We start from the raw sequence: 16,891 nt of genomic DNA on the forward strand, positions 1-16,891 counted from the left end.
TAATACCGTCTTTACTGCAATAGAGGGATTTCTGTTTGGAAATTTCTGTTTGGATATTTCTGTTTGGATTTCTGTTTCTTCGGTTTTTACTTAATGCTAAATAGTATAGTATTAGTAGGGATAAGAAATGTGGAAAAAAAAAAAAAAAGTTAACAAAAACCCTACAGTTAGTCAGGTAGTAATTTTTTTCCTGGAAGTTTTTACTGTCCCAGTACAGTGTGTGATACAGAATGTTTAAGGGTGTAAACGTGTTTTCTTACCTTGTGCATATAAGCTAGACTTCCTTAGGCACCTGACTTTTTCCTTGTTTATATAAGGATTCCCATCTTTATGTGAATTATACCTTAAGTTAGATGTCTGAAGTGGTCTTCATTAATTTCTCCACACTGACCATTGTTGCACATATGACAAGTGAAATCCTTTATCTTTGTTGCTAAAGCTACAATGAGAAACGTCTTTTTAAAGAAAAAATTGTCAGTTTTAACAATTTTTTTAAAAGGCTTGTAGTGATCCTTTTTTTTTTTTAACATTTATATGTTTAAAGATTGACTTTTCATAATTTTATTATTTCATGCTACTTTCTGTAATTCATAATTTTCATAATTCAGATTTATAGGTACTGGCATCAAAGTGTCATATGAACAGAGACAAAGGTCTGCTTCTCGAAGTTTCAGTACTGATTTATCCATTGGGGATATGGAGTTACTGGAATGCCTTTTCTCTACTGACTCTCATTCCATTCAGCCTCACTATACAGAGGTATGCTTTTTTTATTTAAAAAAAAAAAAAAAAAAAAAAAGGCAGGGAGTACCCCCAGAAGAAATTTGGAATGTATGATTTAAAATGTTAGATTTTAACTTAGTTACAATTATTAAGTTATAAGTTTTATAAATGCTATGGTTTTAAGACGCATCTCATATTTTAATTGTAAGCTCAAATGGTAAACCAGACTGCTGTCATTCCTGACAAAAACAGTATTCAGTAGCCACATTTCGGTAGTTTACCTCTCTTTAAAATAGTCTTAATGTAATTTGGGAATTAGAGTAAGATTTTGTTTCAAAAACTAACCTGTGGAGTTACGCAATAGGAAGGCTTCTTTAGGTGATGCTTGTTGCTCTTTAATGATGAGGGGCATCATTAGAAGTAACTGAACAAATGGATTGAGTAAGTGGATGGACCAGGGCTCTGTTCACTGACTTGAATCCAGGATTGCATGCTATCTGTTCTAGGTAAAATGTCATAAATATATTTTCCTATGGCCTCCTTATCCACTAATTATTTTTGACTCTTTTATTCTAAAGCTGCTGACGTTTCATTCTGAAGAAGAAAAAGATTCTCATGCTCTGCCTTGTCTTCAGCTTCATTATAAGCATTCAGATAACAGAGGACCTCAGGTAAGGAGGGAGATTACAAACACCAAGTTTCTGCATAATAGCATTTGTCTAATTCTGTTCATTTTAACAGAAAGGTACCTTGTGCAACTGAGAGTCCTCAACTCTCAGCTATTATAATTTGTTTCAGTATGTCGTTTTTAAGGATTTTAGTGCTTTTTCTCTTTCTTTTCAGGGTAGTCAAGGGAGACTCAGTTCTATTCCACAGAAAGCAGAGTTACAAATAAAGTTAAGTCCGGTGTTTTGTGAGCTGGATATTAGTATTGTAGATAGATTAAATTCTTTACTTCAACCACAAAAACTAACTACAGTGGAGATGATGGCATCTCACATGTACACTTCTTACAACAAGCACATAAACCTGGTAAGTTGATTTTTTTTTTTTTTTTTTTTTTTTTTTTTCAGCAGGAAGACAGGATAGTCTATTTTTTGTTTATTTTTGTTTTTAACTTCTGATAAAGAACAGTGGCTATCTCATTTTAGTGATTGTATGCTTGATAACAAACCTGAAGTCAGTGGTAAGTTCTTTTACTTTTTCTGTTTACTTTGTTTTAGCATAAAGCATTTACTGAAGTTTTTCTGGATGATTCACATACTCCTGCAAACTGTAGAGTTTCGGTTCAAGTCACTGCCCCCGCATTAAATCTGTCTGTTCGCTTCCCAATACCTGACCTGCGGTCAGATCAGGAAAGAGGACCATGGTTTAAGAAATCACTTCAGAAGGAGATTCTTCATCTTGAATTTGCAGATATGGAATTTAAAACTGAGTTTATAGGAGGATCAACTCCAGAACAAGTTAAATTAGAACTTACATTTAAAGAGCTAACTGGTAAGAATATTACGTTTAAGTATTCTTTTTTTATATATTTTCCCAGAAATTATGCAGTTGAGACAAAGGTAGTTTTTTATGGATTAATCATGACTTTTTTTCCTCTTGAAGGAATGCCTTTCCATCTGCATTTTGAAGCAGATATCTCTGTGGCAGTCTTGTGTTCTGTACTAAATATCTGCATAAGTCAAAGTAATACTGTTGGGAGATGAGAGTAATGGATGTGTGTGTAGTGTTTGCTTTCTTGTTTTTGAGACCTGAGCTACTATTTCTGTTATTTTCAGTCATATTGTCATACCAATTTGTTTCATTTTAGGACATCTTTGGGATCTCTGTCCCAAAATGAGTGAGGAATCTCAATTCTAGTCTGGAAACAAAGTGATTGATTATGTCCTAAATAATTGCCATTGAGAAAACTGTAGTACTTTTATGCCTCTAATATCTTTGAAAGTAGTAAGTCCTTGAGACTGTTTTATATTTACAGCCTTCTCTGCTGATTTGTCATTCCTTGCAACTTCTAAGGGGCTGTCATAAATCTAGTGATGCTATGTAAATACAGGTACCTATACATTAGAAGCATCTGTTTTTCAAACTTCTGATAGCTAGAAGATAATGTGAAAGCATTTTGGTTTCAAAGGCGCCTTGTTCGACCCCAACCTGAGGAGTGAGCAACCTAAAGTTAGCAGTTGTTATTCGTGTGTTAATTTCTTTTTTTTTTTTTTTTTTTTTTTTTTTTGTAATTTTTTTCTCTTCAGGTTCATTTGAAGAAGATAAAGCACAACCACCAATAAAATTTTTTCAAGTGTCTGGTGGTGTAGATGGAGATATGACATCATCAGATAACTTCGACTGGCCTCGGTAAAATAATGTTTTATTTTTCTGTGTGGGTTGGTTGGATTTTTGAAGAACTGTTGTTTTTTGAATTTTAATGCAGACCATCTATGTGGCAAATGCTTTAAAATTAATTGCAAAGTAAGAACATATAACTCTTGAAAAGAACCAAAGAGCTTCTAAAACTTCTGCATTTATAATCAAGTTGATTTTAAAGTAGAAAAGTTTCTGGGTAGATTTGAGTAAATTTCAGTGAAATGTGGATGATTGGAGACTTGAAACTTTATCCATTCTTATTTATCGGTTTACATTTTCTCCTACTTTTACAGTGAAGACTGAATACAGACAACCAACAAAAAGATTTCAGTTGCATTTTGTCTTAAAATACTAATAAGATGGTACAAAGTTGTAAGAACAATAAAGAGACTTGCATTATGACTGTATTACTGCAGCCTATATCACATGTAGGGCAATTCAATACCTTACAGTTACCAAACAGAATCACCTAACAGCTGTGACAAGTAATAAGCTGTTGAAAGAGGTTGTTTTAGAATTTGCCACATACATTTTTGTCACAAAAATCAGTGTCTTTTTGGACATTATTTTAGTATGGAATTATTTTCACTATGGTTTTCTTGTGTACAAGTAATTTTTTTTTATAACAGTGTACATACAGTGTGCAAAGAGCATGCAGAGCTTTTTTTTTTTTTTTTTAACAGCTGCTGGTGGTCTAATAGTATAAGCATTATTTTAGGAGAGCGTTAACTTTTTTCTTTGGTCATCTAATGGTCACTTGGTAGAGTTGAGAATAGCAGACCTGAACCTTTTGGTGCAATGGTTCTTTTTTTATATTACCTTGTGCCTCTAAGTTTGGTGATCTTTCTCAATAGAATCACTCCCCCTAACAGATGTTCCTGTCTAATAAAAGATCTTTGATCTTTGACCTGCTTAGTCCATGTGTATTTACTGGCTAGCTAGTAGAGTAGGACACATGACTGTGGTACCAATATAAAAATTCTGAGCATCTCTAATGGCTTGTTTTGCATAACTTCTCCAATATCAGGATTGTATTGAAAATAAACCCTCTGGCTGTGCACTCCATTCTGGAAAGGATAGCAGCTGAGGAGGAAGAAGGAGATGGTAATTTTCAAGAGGAAGAAGAAGGAGGGCCTCATTCTTTGAAGGATGTCTGTGATATTAGAAGACCAGAGCCTTCTCCTTTTTCTTCTCGTAGGGTCATGTTTGAAAATGAAGAGGTACTATAAAATATTGTTACTGCGTTGTTCTTACAGTAGATTAAAAAAAAAAAAATTAAAAAATCAAAATCAATCTCCTACTTTGTATGCCTTTTCTGACTCTGTTTTTTTTTTTTTTTTCTTTCAGATGGTGATGCCAGGAGATATAGTTGAAATGACAGAGTTTCAAGATAAAACAATTAACAATTCTCATTATGTACTGGAACTCATGTTACCAAACATTCACTTAACGTTACCTAACAAAAGCTTTTACGAAAAACTTTACAACAGGCAAGTGTGATAATTGTTTTTGCTTAGTTATTGTTACTTGTACTTTTAGTTCTGTGTTTATTGTTCGTGAAAGCAATTGAACAAATGGCTATAGTGGGTATTTATTTGTGTGGTTTTCTAAGAATATAAAGTGCTCTGTAAATACTCTTCCAAGTATTAAGGACACTATCATATACCTGATCAGTGCCATAGCAGTCAGCTGCTGAAAAAGTATTTGGCAGATTTTGTGAACATAATTAAGTCCCGTGATTTTGGTGAAAAATGTTTTTAGATCTTTGTTCACAGTTTCTAGTTTTGCTCTAATCTTTCTGAAATAGTGAATCCCAGTCTGTGTTTCTGTTAGTTGTTCCTAATCTGCAGAAAAACAAAACAACTAGATTTAATCAATTAAAAAAATAAGCATGTAAGCATTATGCTACATATTAGCTACATGAAGAGACATACTGATCTGTTTTAGTTTAGAATAGCTGTTATTTTACTTCCAAAGTGGAAAAGCTGAAACTTTTGTTGAATGTTCAGGTTATTGAGTGTACAGGTTCTGTTACTGTACTTCTGTACTGAATGTCACAGATCTTTAGATACAGAGTTGCTTAAAATTAACTAATGTTTCTTGCAACTTTGCTTAAAAATTGATGTGGTCAAAATGGTATTTGCCCCTCCTTACCCCTCAACCTATTTATCCAAGATGCATTTTATTAATAGAGGCCTTGGTGTCACTGTCAAATGCTAGATTTTGATAAATGCATGCTATGATTATGGAGGGAAAACATTTTCTTATTTATTGTTTTTATTCTTGAATATGTTACTCCTTTTTGTTCTCTTTAACTTTTTCCTCTTCCTTGCTTATGAAGTTTGTTACGTGAAATCTGTGAAGGAGATACTGCTTGTTTTACCTTATACTAAGTGCAAATACAGCAATGTGTTTTATATAATAATAACAACGTATTTCTTTGTAGGATCAGCAATGATTTACTGCTGTGGGAGCCAACAGCTCCATCTCCTGTAGAAACATTTGAAAACCTTTCTTATGGTGTTGGATTATCTGTGGCCAGCCAGCTCATCAACACTTTCAGTAAAGACAGCTTTAGTCAGTTTAAATCTGCAGTTCATTATGGTAATACATTTCATAAATCCTTTAGAACTATAGTGATACAAAAGCATAATTGGCTGAAGTGATTAAGATGATATTGGAAAGAATGTGCAAATTTGTAAGAAAGTCTTTACTTAAGAAAGGAAAAAAGTAAATTACTTTTTAATTAAGTAAAGTGTGAAGTTGAATTACATTACTGTTGGGAAAATGAGTTATTGGTAGAATGTGTAGTAGCTAGAAAGTTAATTGTTTTTCATTTTATCTGTTAGATGATGAGAGTGGATCAGAGGAGGAAACACTACAATACTATTCTGCTGTTGATCCAAACTATCGCTCACGCAGAAGGAAAAAGCTTGACTCTCAGAATAAGAACTCACAAAGCTTTCTGTCTGTTCTGCTAAATGTGACACATGGATTAGTGTCAATATTTACAGATGTAAAGGTAAGGCACTGTATCTGGAAAACAATATGTAAAATCAAATATGGTGTGTAAAAAGTTCTGTTGTTTTGGCTATGGGACCGCTTATACTCTATTTTGTTTTGTGGAAGGAACAAATGTGTATAACAATTCTGTAAGCTTCATACTACTGTACTGTAATGTGACATAATATTTTTAGCTATTTATTTATTTATTTTGCTTAGTTCAACATGAGTATAACAGACGAACTAAATGCAAGCAGAAAAATATTTGTTAGTAGCAAGTATAAAGATAGTTTGGACTATCCAACTGCAGCAAGCTCAGCAGTCAATAATTCATGTTTCTGCTCTTCCTTCAGCAGGAAGATGGAAATATACTGGAAGGAAAATACGGCGAATTCTGGTTTGAATTCAACAGCGGTTCACTTTTTAGTGTGACTAAATATGAAGGCTTTGAAGACAGACACTATGTTTGCCTCCATTCTAGCAGCCTCAATTTATATCACCAAGGTAGGGGTGGGATTAAGGTGGCTGTGGGGGCTAAATTTGAAACAAGATATGCTTGTAGTTCTGTAGGAGAAATGCTGTTGCCCTACACTATCCTCCTCCTCCCTCCCCCCCCCCCCCGTTTTCTTTCCTCAGATAGTATGTGATTTGGCTATAATTTGTTGTTAATGCTCCTAGAGTGCTACAGTAATACAACTGCATTATAACTGTATTTGTCTAGTTATTGGTTTAGTTCAAGCTTTGTTTGGCAACTTCTGATCTTTAAAGATTTTGTGGTCCTCTTGTAAGCATTAGCTAACCAGTCTGTTCTTTATTCTGAAAGTGAACACCTCCTACATGGTAGTAGTTACTTGATTTTTAAAAAAGTACAGGTTACCAGTGCAATTCAGGTTGCTCTGTCTTCTTGGGTAGCTAATTGTAGTCAACAAATGAATAATTTTAAGCTATGTAGTTTGTGTCTGATAACCCGCATGTAAATAAACTTCTCAGGTTTTTCCCAGAGACATACCCCTGACTCCATGTAACCCACAGGAGAACCATGTTTTAAAATGTTAGCTAAAACCATGGTTTTAAATATTACATAATGTTCAACCACACTTCCACAATTTGCAGTTTTAAGTGTGCATGACTAACTTTATTTGGTGGTAATGAAAAAGATTTTAAAGGTATTAAGAATAAGAAGAATGTTCCTTAACTATCAGTAACAGCTTTGAACCACGAGATAACTTGTGACAAAATCTCTCTGCAGGTATGGTGGATGGGGTCGTCCCTTCATCTGAAGTACGACTGCCCAGCACAATACGTCCCCATTGGTTAGAACCTACTATTTGTTTTTCGGAAGAAGATGGTCTTAGTAGGACTACTTCAGATGGTGTGGGAGTGGACTGTCCAAATATGTTGACGGTTGCAGTCAAAATCCAATCAGATAAAATAGAGAGCAATACAAAGGTTTGTTTTTTCAAATTTCTGCTTTTAGAAATTACTTGAGTTATGTCAGTGTATATGGGAGCCTTTAGGTTTCAGATTGCAAAGGTTATAAATGAAGAAACCATGAATCCTGAGCCACTTTAATTCTCTGTTAAAATTAGAGTCTTTTGGGTAGCTTATAAAGTTTACACATCAGCACAATTTAATAATTCTTCCAATGCTTCACTTTTCACGACACACTGTTTACAGAATATGTTTATTATCCAGTTGATCTTTTTCTTGTTGAGTTTTAATCCAGTGAAAAACACGGCAAAAACAAATATTTAAAAGCTTTTCTGTTCAGCTTACTAGCAGTGTCATCTAATAGGCAGCCTTTTGCTTACCTTTTTGGAACAACACTCTGGTAAATGAGTGGTACATTTGGCTTCAACACTAGCATTCATTAGCATGGCTAAAAGATGACCTGTTAACTTGCATAATGATGACAAGCTGATAGGGTTATCTAGGGAAGAAGGAATCTGCAGACCAGCACAATGTCATTGTGGCTCAGTTGACTCAGGTTTAAACAGCATAATAAGGGACTGCATTGGGTTTGTGCTCCTGGTAGTTCCTGGGGGATCCCAGAATAAATGAACTGATAGCCTTCCAACCACCGCCACCACAAAACTGATTGTAGTTTCCAAACTGTCCTGTTGCAACAAGTATTAGACTGTATTAAACAGGGTTTCTGTTTTGGGAATTGAATTTTTAATCCTAGCCAATCTGGACAATTCTGTCTGGACAACTTGTGTTCAATTCTAGGAGTAGAAGGATGGCTGTTTCACAATCTAAATCTCAAGTAGTTGCATGCATTTCATGTAAATTGACTCGTGCAGCTTTCTTGTACAGGAATTTCTAGTTGCTGTTGGACTAAGAGGAGCCACCCTTCAGCACAGAGTGTTGCCTTCAGGCTTAAGCTGGCATGAACAGGTCAGATTGCTACAGTTGTTTCAACTGCATCTTCAATTTCAGTTTCATTACTTCAACATAATACCTTACTTTTTAATAGAATTGCTTTAAATATCAAACTAAACCTCAATGTTTTTTTTTTGTGTGTGAGATTTTGTCTTATTATTTTACCAACTTACGCAATTTAAGTAATCAAAACAAACAAAAACCCCACAACCCAACAAAAATCCCACTACTAGCACTGAAACCATTTTTGCATTTTTTTCGCTCTTGCTCATTCCTTTTGCATCATTCCTTCTGTTTCCTGTTTTGCATTGTTTGAATAACAGTGATGGAAAATAATTTGGGGAAGCAGTAAGCAGCTGACTATGTAAATGCTAGTAATTCATATTTCTGAATCAGAGGGCCTGGATTGATCAGTTACAGATATATAGCACAGCAGTTAAGACTAGAGAGCCCAGAATGTGAAGCTGTGTGTAAACATGCATAAACAAAGATGTGCCATCACTAGAGTAGCAGTCTAGTTGCATCTATTTGCGTGGATGCCATACCGAATTACAGATGGTAAACCTTGTTGTTTAAGCTTACAATGCTTATTCTTCAATATGGTGGGTGTATTTTTATGTTCATTTTTATTTATATAACTGCATGGAGCTGCATTTGTTGCTTTGCACACAGATCTGTTACTATTATTTCCACATAGTGCTCTTACGTGTTTTTGTAGCCTGCTTTACATGATGTCGCTTAGTTATCGAGTGAATATTGCTTAGTTATTGAGCTCAGTTATTGCTGTGAGGGCAGTGAAATTGGCCAATGGAGTAGGTAGGGAAAATGATAAAAAGCCAAGCTGTGCTGGTATGCATGCTGCTTGAAATTATTTTAAGGAGGAATTTATAGAGTGTAACAGAGAGAAGTATGACAGGTCTCAAGGAGGAGGATAGGATCTATTTTAAGCATTTTAGGCTACCTTACTACAGATACCGCAGTATATGAAAGCAAATACTAACATTTATAGCAAAGACGCAGAAAGATGAGTGGGGTTGTATTTGGGAAATGCTTTAGAAATTAATTGGGAGGTGTTGGACAAGTAGCCAGTTAGGTGTCTGTGGATTGGTCTTTTCATACGTTTGTCTGCAAGTTTGGATATTGTATCTTTAGCTGTATATACATTCAGTGCTTTTCTGTATTCATATACTGGGTGAGCACCTTTAAATATCTGAGCTTCTTTCACTTCCTGGTCCTTGCACTAATCAAGCATTTTACTATCATACCAATTACACATTTTCTCTCTTCTAATGTATTATTGTTTGTTAAATTAGCAGATATTGAAATATTATAATAATATGTTTGTGATTTTCAGATTTTATATTTTTTGAATATTTCTGATGAGCCTGTTTTGGGATATAATCCTCCAGCTACAGTTACAACTTTTCACGTACATCTGTGGAGTTGTGCACTTGATTACAGGTAAATAAAATGCCAGTGTATGTCACTTGGTGGCACTGCAGCTACATATTTATTCTTTAGGGATGTTCTGGTTTGCATGTTGTTAAGAACATGTATTTAGGCTTGTTTGGAAAAAATGCTTAATAGTGTAAGCAGTCTAAAGTAGGATAAATATTTGTCTGAAAATTGGAAGACTTAGTTACTTTTAAGCGTGTATGGAGTATTAATATATATTTATTTTTCTGTTTCTTGTTAGGCCTTTGTTTTTGCCGGTCAGATCACTACTTACTGTTGAAACTTTCAGCATTTCCAGCAGTGTTGCAGTAGATAAATCCTCTTCTACCCTCAGGTATAAGTTGAAGTGCTTAGTGAAACGTGGAAGCTTCTGTGAAATTTGTAATGCCTGTTTACTATTTGATCTATGAAGCACTCATATTGTGTAAATGTTTGCACTGGTAAAATATACCATTGAAATATACTCTGATTAGATGTAATTATTCTGTTTATTAGGTTAAATAAATTATATAGTTGGATTACTTCTGTACTTCTGTTCTACTAGCAATTCTGCAATTTTTAATAAAGCCAGTTGAAAGTTGAAATTGTATTTTCTTAATTAGGAGCACTTTAGCAAATCCTTAAAAAATCTTATATGTAGACAAGTAATTACTTAACAAATTATATAGGGATTATTTATTTATTCAAAGTTGAATATTATATAGGGATTATTCTATTTATTCAAAGTTGAATATATATTCTGTGCACATCCACATCAGAATGTACATTTAAGTAACTGTAAGCACGTGCTCCCTGATGGGTTCTCTGATGTGAGCTACCTGTCAAGTTGTTTGTTTCTATTGATACAACCTTATAAATAACCTTTCAAAAAAATGTGTCTTTTTACTTCCTAAAAAAAACAACCACAACACAAAACACAAAAACAATACAACAAAAAAACTAGAAGTATTTGTTTAATAATTTAGCATGCCAAAACAGATTATTTTTTTATTCTAGAAAGGCCCAAGTTTATAAATTGAAAAGCCAATAGTATCTTAGTGATGGTGAATGAACGTTACAGTTGTTAGATCCATGTTACGCAGTTACCTGATGGATTTGGAAATGATGAAATGTTGAAGTGAAGAATTTTTGGATTTACGATATCTGAGATATATTTGTATTTTAAAACATTTTTGTATACTAACTTAATACTGTTTCTGGTGAATTGCACAACATTTCTTTATTGTGTTTAATTTCTGTTTTTTTTTTTTTTTTTTTTTTTTTTTTTTCTCTCTTAGAATAATTTTAGATGAAGCTGCTTTGCATCTGTCTGACAAATGCAACACTGTTATGGTGAACCTCCATAGAGGTAAGGACCTTTCTAACAACTGTAATCAATTGCTCAATTTCTGATAGTACATAAAGAAATAAAATTACAGGAATATTCAGCATATATGAGTTACTGAAGAAGATCTGAGAAGATAAGGAGCAGCAAGTTGAATATGAATGAGTAATGTGGTGTTGATGAAAATGAGTGTTCTTGTTTGGATTTGTAGTTGCAGAAGCATGTCAGAGAACAGAAACTTGAAAGTCCTCTTGTTCTTGTTACAGCTGCGTATTAGGTATTTGAAAAAAGCATATTTTGTGAAAATCTGAAGTTAGCACAGAAAGAAATAGGAAAAAGAAGCTCTTAAAATGAGTTATACATTCTCAATAGCTGTACTTGAAAGGTGCTTTATGGTGTGGAATTCTAGGTAGTCTTTTCAGAAAGATATCGACTATTTTACTCTCATTCATACAGTAACAACCATTAGGACTGAGTAGCTTACAGCAATATTTAAAAATAAATTGCAAAAATAATGAAGCCCTGTGTGCACAAATGGGTGTATTTAGTTTAGGTAAGAGGTCCCTAATGAAGGATGGAATAAAGGTGTGCTTACTGTGTTTAAACATGAAAGAGGGGAAATAAGTTATTTGTGGTACTGAAGGATTACTGCAGTATTAAAATGTGCTCTCTCTCCTACTTCGGCTAAAAAACTCCTGAGATGCTAAGTCACCCAGCTTCTGTGTGCCTCTATCTCTAACTCTTATGGGTGGGATGAGGATAAATATCTTAGAGATTAAATTGCGCACAGATGGTGGCTGTGGGGGTTATGCATTGGACTGAAAATTTTTGAATTCTCATTTTGCATAGCTGATACTTGAACTCGTGACTTTTCATATTTGAAGGAAATACAGAAATATAAAAGATTTTGGCAAAAAGATCCTTTTTTTTATGCTTATACTATTTCTAATTGTTTAATAACCAAAAATGCATAGTAAGGAAATGTTTAAGTATAGTACTTTCTTTTTTAAACACATTGTCTTTCAGATTATGTTCGTGTTATGGATATGGGATTGCTGGAACTAACTATTACAACAGTAAAATCTGATTCTGAGGGGGAAAGAGTAAGTAGTTAATCACAACTTTAAAAAAAAAAGTCTGCAGGACAGGTATGTGATTTGAAAATTACTTTATTACACTTAGAATCTGTTTTTTTCAGCTTACATGTACTATTTTTTAAGTCCATTTTGACTAGTTCAACTAATTTAAAAAATCTGTGTATAGAAGCTATTTTTATGCAACCTTAGAATGGTTTTAAGAATATTCTTACGTGTTTCTTATCTAGACTAAACCACGTTTTGAGCTGCATTGTTCCAGTGATGTAATCCATATTCGCACCTGCTCTGATTCATGTGCTGCACTAATGAATCTTATACAATACATTGCAAGTTACGGTGATTTACATCCTCCCACTAAGACAGAGATTAAATGCGGAGTTAGCAAGCCGAAAATGAAGGTATAAAGTAACACTGACTTAACTCTACACTTCCTGGTAATATGTTTTAGTTTTGATATCCATGTCCTGTTTCCAAAGAATATGAGAAATTCTTAAGTTAACAAGAAATTAACTTATTTTATCTAAATAAAAAAAAAAAGTTTGAGAGTAAAATACTACCTCCCTTCCCCTTCCCTTCCCCCCCCCACTTTGATCACTACCTGATAGCTTAAATATTATGTGCTGTTTACCTATTGTACTTTATTCATATCCCTCCTAAACAAATTCCAGGATACATATGAGCTGTCCAAGTTCTCTGATGACCCAAAAGTTGCAATAGCATTTTTCAACCTAAATGATTCCATGATTCTGTGAAATATCCTGAATCATAATTTTCTAATCTATTTTATGAATTGTCTAGCTGGTAGTTTCAGCTCACCTGATGAAACTGTGGGTTAGGTTATCTAACTGCTAGGTTACCCTAACCCTAACAGTTAGGTTGGTTATCTTAGTTTAACAGCCATATTTCAAGACATATAGCAAAATCTTGTTTACTGTGATGTCGCAGTTACTTTTTAAGGTATGACTGTATAGTTCATCTCCTATAGGTAGAGACTTTTAGCCAACCCTCTTCACATGGACCAGCCCTTGCTGAATCAGAACAACAGATTTTAAGGGATTTGATGAGTGATGCTATGGAGGAAATTGAGACTCATCAGACTGCGTCTGCCATCAGGCCGGAGTCTAATGGTAAGAATCCTCTGGAGGCATAAGTACACATAAAGAACGACCTTTGTGAGTGGAAAGTGGGATTGAAAGTTTCATGTATATTGAGATGCTGCAGCAATAATGAGAATGTGCCTTTAATGTCTGAAGTCATCTAACTATTGAGTACCAGATTCTCACTGTTAGTAACAGTAATGCAAAAGTAATTTAATGTTCTGGATAGTTACACATTAGCGAGATAGTGAAGACAGCAAGGAAGGAATCTGGCTTTATAGGACACTATAAAAGACCTCAAATATTCTAGAAGTATGTTAGCACAGGTGTAAGTTTGTATGGCATACTGTGATACGGAGGAATCACAGACTTCCATTTTGTATACAAAGGTAGTTCAGGAGGATAGTACAGTTCCGAGACACAGAAAGAATTTGAAGGTATGAGGCAATTTTTTAATTAGCAGACAGAACAAGATCATCGATTTAATTGCAAGATTATAACTTCTACATTCTGGTTAGCTCTAAATCCAGGTTTAAATTGACTAAGGATTTTGTATTGCAAATAGTGGTAATATTTATTTCCACAATGTCTGTTCTTGTTTTGGTGGTGAAATGTGAGGAATCAGTGTGATACTGAAAGTTACTGATATTAAGACCTGTGTCTTTTTTTTTTATTTTGTTAGTACATCTCTACTAGTAACTAGATATGATTAAATTGTAATTGTTTCAATTGTACAGTAGGTTAATTTTTGAAAATTATCTTGAATCAATTCCTATTATAAATATATAAGCAATTTCTCTTGATGATGGAGTGAGTTTTAAGTGTTAAGTTACTTTGTTCATATTTTCATATTTTATAAAGCTTTTTCCATTGAAACATGTTTTTTCTACTGTTCTTCACCTCCCAGGTGTTTTGGATGACAGGTCACAAACTCAGGAGCCATCTTGCTCAGATCTCTTCCTGTTTCCAGATGAAAGTGGAAATGCTTCACAAGATTCAAGCCCCACTTATGCTTCATTCACTCATCACTTGATAAATGAAGCTGTGGGAGATGTCCCTGCAGAAAGTGATGACTTCTGCATTCTTTTCGCCCCCAAAGTCGCTGTTGCTGTAAGAAGTTTTAAGAATTACTTAAGGATTTTTTTTTTTTTTTTTTTTTTTTTTTTTTTTTTAAAGTAAACGGGGTCAGAGGAAAGCTTATATAAGACAAGGAGAAATTAGACTTCATAGTGTTTTTTGGGGGGGCTTTTTGGTTGATTTTTGTTGGTGGCTTTCTCATTGAGAAGTGAGTATTTTATATATTAGTGGACACAGTATCACAGAAATTTTTGTGTGCAAGGACCTCACGTACTGTTGGGAATAAACGCAGCTATTTCCAAATACATATATAATTTTTCAATATCAGCAATATATAATCGTTCTGTGATCTGAGTATTATGTCAAAGTATATTGGTAGTTCTTCTACATTTTATTTATGATTTATTATTGCTATTTTGGCTTTACAATAATAGCATAGTTTAAAAAAAAAGTTGTAAAAAATTACTATACTTATCAAAATAATATCTTCCCAAGTCTTTAACATTTTATTCATTTTTGTTGTAGTCTAAGCTTTCAGTGCTTTAACGGGCATAAAGTTCTACAAACCTCAAAGAAAAGCTTGTCTGTCACTTCACGCTACTACCTGCCCACTGCATTAAAAGTTTTAAGAAACTGTATTCGAACTCTTTGAAAGCAGCTTGTGTTCATGTTCTTTGTATCACGTCTGGTTGTATTCTGCTTAATAGAAGTAGTTTTGGATTCCTGAATAGAAGATGTATTTGACATATTGTCTTTGAGCTAGCACAGTAGTCTGAACTCTTCCATGTGCATATGGTGTGTGTGTGTGTGTATATATATGTTTCTTTGCTTGTTTGTTTCACCTCAAAATGTTTTATTTTGATTTTAGTTTGGATGAGGAGTTATTATTTTAAACTTCTCAGCTTCTATGTTATTCTTATGTGTATCTATGTTACTCTGTAAGAATCATTCCTAAACAAAGCCGTGTTGTGTAAGCTTCAGAAAACAGTACAGAATCGTCTTTTTTTCTCTTCAAAGGAAAGAATTAGACATGTCAATAAAGAACGTGAATTTCACCTTCTCAATATTATGTTCTTTTTTTAGGACAAAGAAGAAGAACCAGTAATAAAAAAAATGGTTGATGATGCAATTATTATAAGGGAAAATCATTTCAGCCAACCTATGAAAAAAACAGATACAAGCAAAGCTCCCCTTCATTTTCCCGTTCCTCTGGTACGCTATGTTGTGAAGGAAATCTCTCTTATTTGGCATCTTTATGGTGGAAGGGATTTTGGGACTGCACCACCAACATCTCCAGCTAAAAGTTTCATGTAAGTGTTTGACGTGGTTTTGTACATTAGAACATTTTAAAGTACTTTATTTCCCTTTGAGATTTTATAGTGAGATTAACCTCAAGTTTACCTCCCTTGTTCCTTTGCTTCCTTCACATTAAGGAATGTTGTTATTTGGTTTAGCTTGTTGTATTTTTTCCATGTCTTAACCCAAGCAAGCTGGTTTGTTTGTTTTTTTTTTGTGTGTCATTTTTTTGTTCGTTTTTCTTTTTTGAGGGTGGAGGGATGGGTTTGCTTTTAAGGGTTACTTGAAAACTTTAATTTTCCTAAGCAGTTTGGTATTTAAGCAGTGAGTGTAAGAGACTGTGATGGCTGGAGTCTGATCTTACCGATGTCACATATGCTAAAGAGGAATTAATACTTTCATGGCCAGAATTAAGGAAATGTTTTATTAAAGTGAATTTGATAGGAAACATACACCTAGCACTTTAAGTATGCATTACTTGAGCAATTAAGAAGAAAGGATTTTGTTTTGGTAAACAGTAAAACAACTTTCAGTTTCTTTTTTGTCTTGTAACCCACAAAATACTAGTGAAACATGCACATTCTTAGAGTTGGACTTACAGTGAGATGGCTTTAAACTCAGACTAGGAAAGTGTACTTTCTTTTTCTTTTATTTCCGCAGAAGTCCCCATAGTTCTCCTTCTCATACACCAACAAGGCATGGAAGGAGTACAGCATCTGGGGGAAGAGGAAGAAACCCAGATTTCCTAATGGAAATACAATTGAGCAAGGTGAACGACTGTGTGTGAATATGTTCACATATTATATTGGTTTAATATCAGCTTTCCACTAGATGCCAGTGGAAGAAAGCATACGCAATTCTATTTACATCTAAGCAAGCACATTGAAAGTGGTAGATGTGTTTAACAATAAATATATTTGTTCTAGCAGAGTATTGCTTGGTTGCTAACTGAACCTGTTTCCAAACATGGAGGAAACCTATTATAATACTCTGAAAGTTTGTTTTCACCATGTTGTACAGCTGCTGTTCTATTTTTCTGTCTTCAGTTCTACTCTGAATTAATACACCTATTA

The 16,891-nt window shown here is 34.0% G+C and overlaps 1 protein-coding gene across 3 annotated transcripts in view; it reads left to right on the plus strand.

Moving 5' to 3' along the window:
* The window catches only part of ATG2B (autophagy related 2B), a 44,397-nt gene that overhangs the window by 14,260 nt on the left and 13,246 nt on the right, over positions 1 to 16,891 (plus strand). Inside the window, exons 12-32 of one of the 3 annotated variants that reach the window (XM_082762310.1) lie at positions 609 to 759; positions 1,302 to 1,394; positions 1,567 to 1,755; positions 1,947 to 2,220; positions 2,976 to 3,078; positions 4,115 to 4,307; positions 4,435 to 4,577; positions 5,534 to 5,691; positions 5,937 to 6,109; positions 6,444 to 6,594; positions 7,340 to 7,539; positions 8,407 to 8,487; positions 9,827 to 9,933; positions 10,169 to 10,261; positions 11,205 to 11,275; positions 12,278 to 12,354; positions 12,576 to 12,746; positions 13,334 to 13,475; positions 14,353 to 14,555; positions 15,606 to 15,832; positions 16,479 to 16,587. In XM_082762310.1, coding sequence (XP_082618436.1) covers positions 609 to 759; positions 1,302 to 1,394; positions 1,567 to 1,755; positions 1,947 to 2,220; positions 2,976 to 3,078; positions 4,115 to 4,307; positions 4,435 to 4,577; positions 5,534 to 5,691; positions 5,937 to 6,109; positions 6,444 to 6,594; positions 7,340 to 7,539; positions 8,407 to 8,487; positions 9,827 to 9,933; positions 10,169 to 10,261; positions 11,205 to 11,275; positions 12,278 to 12,354; positions 12,576 to 12,746; positions 13,334 to 13,475; positions 14,353 to 14,555; positions 15,606 to 15,832; positions 16,479 to 16,587 — 3,109 coding nt within the window. The remainder of the gene's footprint in view (positions 1 to 608; positions 760 to 1,301; positions 1,395 to 1,566; positions 1,756 to 1,946; positions 2,221 to 2,975; positions 3,079 to 4,114; positions 4,308 to 4,434; positions 4,578 to 5,533; positions 5,692 to 5,936; positions 6,110 to 6,443; positions 6,595 to 7,339; positions 7,540 to 8,406; positions 8,488 to 9,826; positions 9,934 to 10,168; positions 10,262 to 11,204; positions 11,276 to 12,277; positions 12,355 to 12,575; positions 12,747 to 13,333; positions 13,476 to 14,352; positions 14,556 to 15,605; positions 15,833 to 16,478; positions 16,588 to 16,891) is intronic. The other 2 variants (XM_082762308.1, XM_082762309.1) reach the window with 2 other exon arrangements.

Source organism: Aythya marila, assembly GCF_965140915.1.
Source record: "Aythya marila genome assembly, chromosome: 5".
In the NCBI taxonomy this organism is placed as follows: Eukaryota; Metazoa; Chordata; class Aves; order Anseriformes; family Anatidae; genus Aythya; species Aythya marila.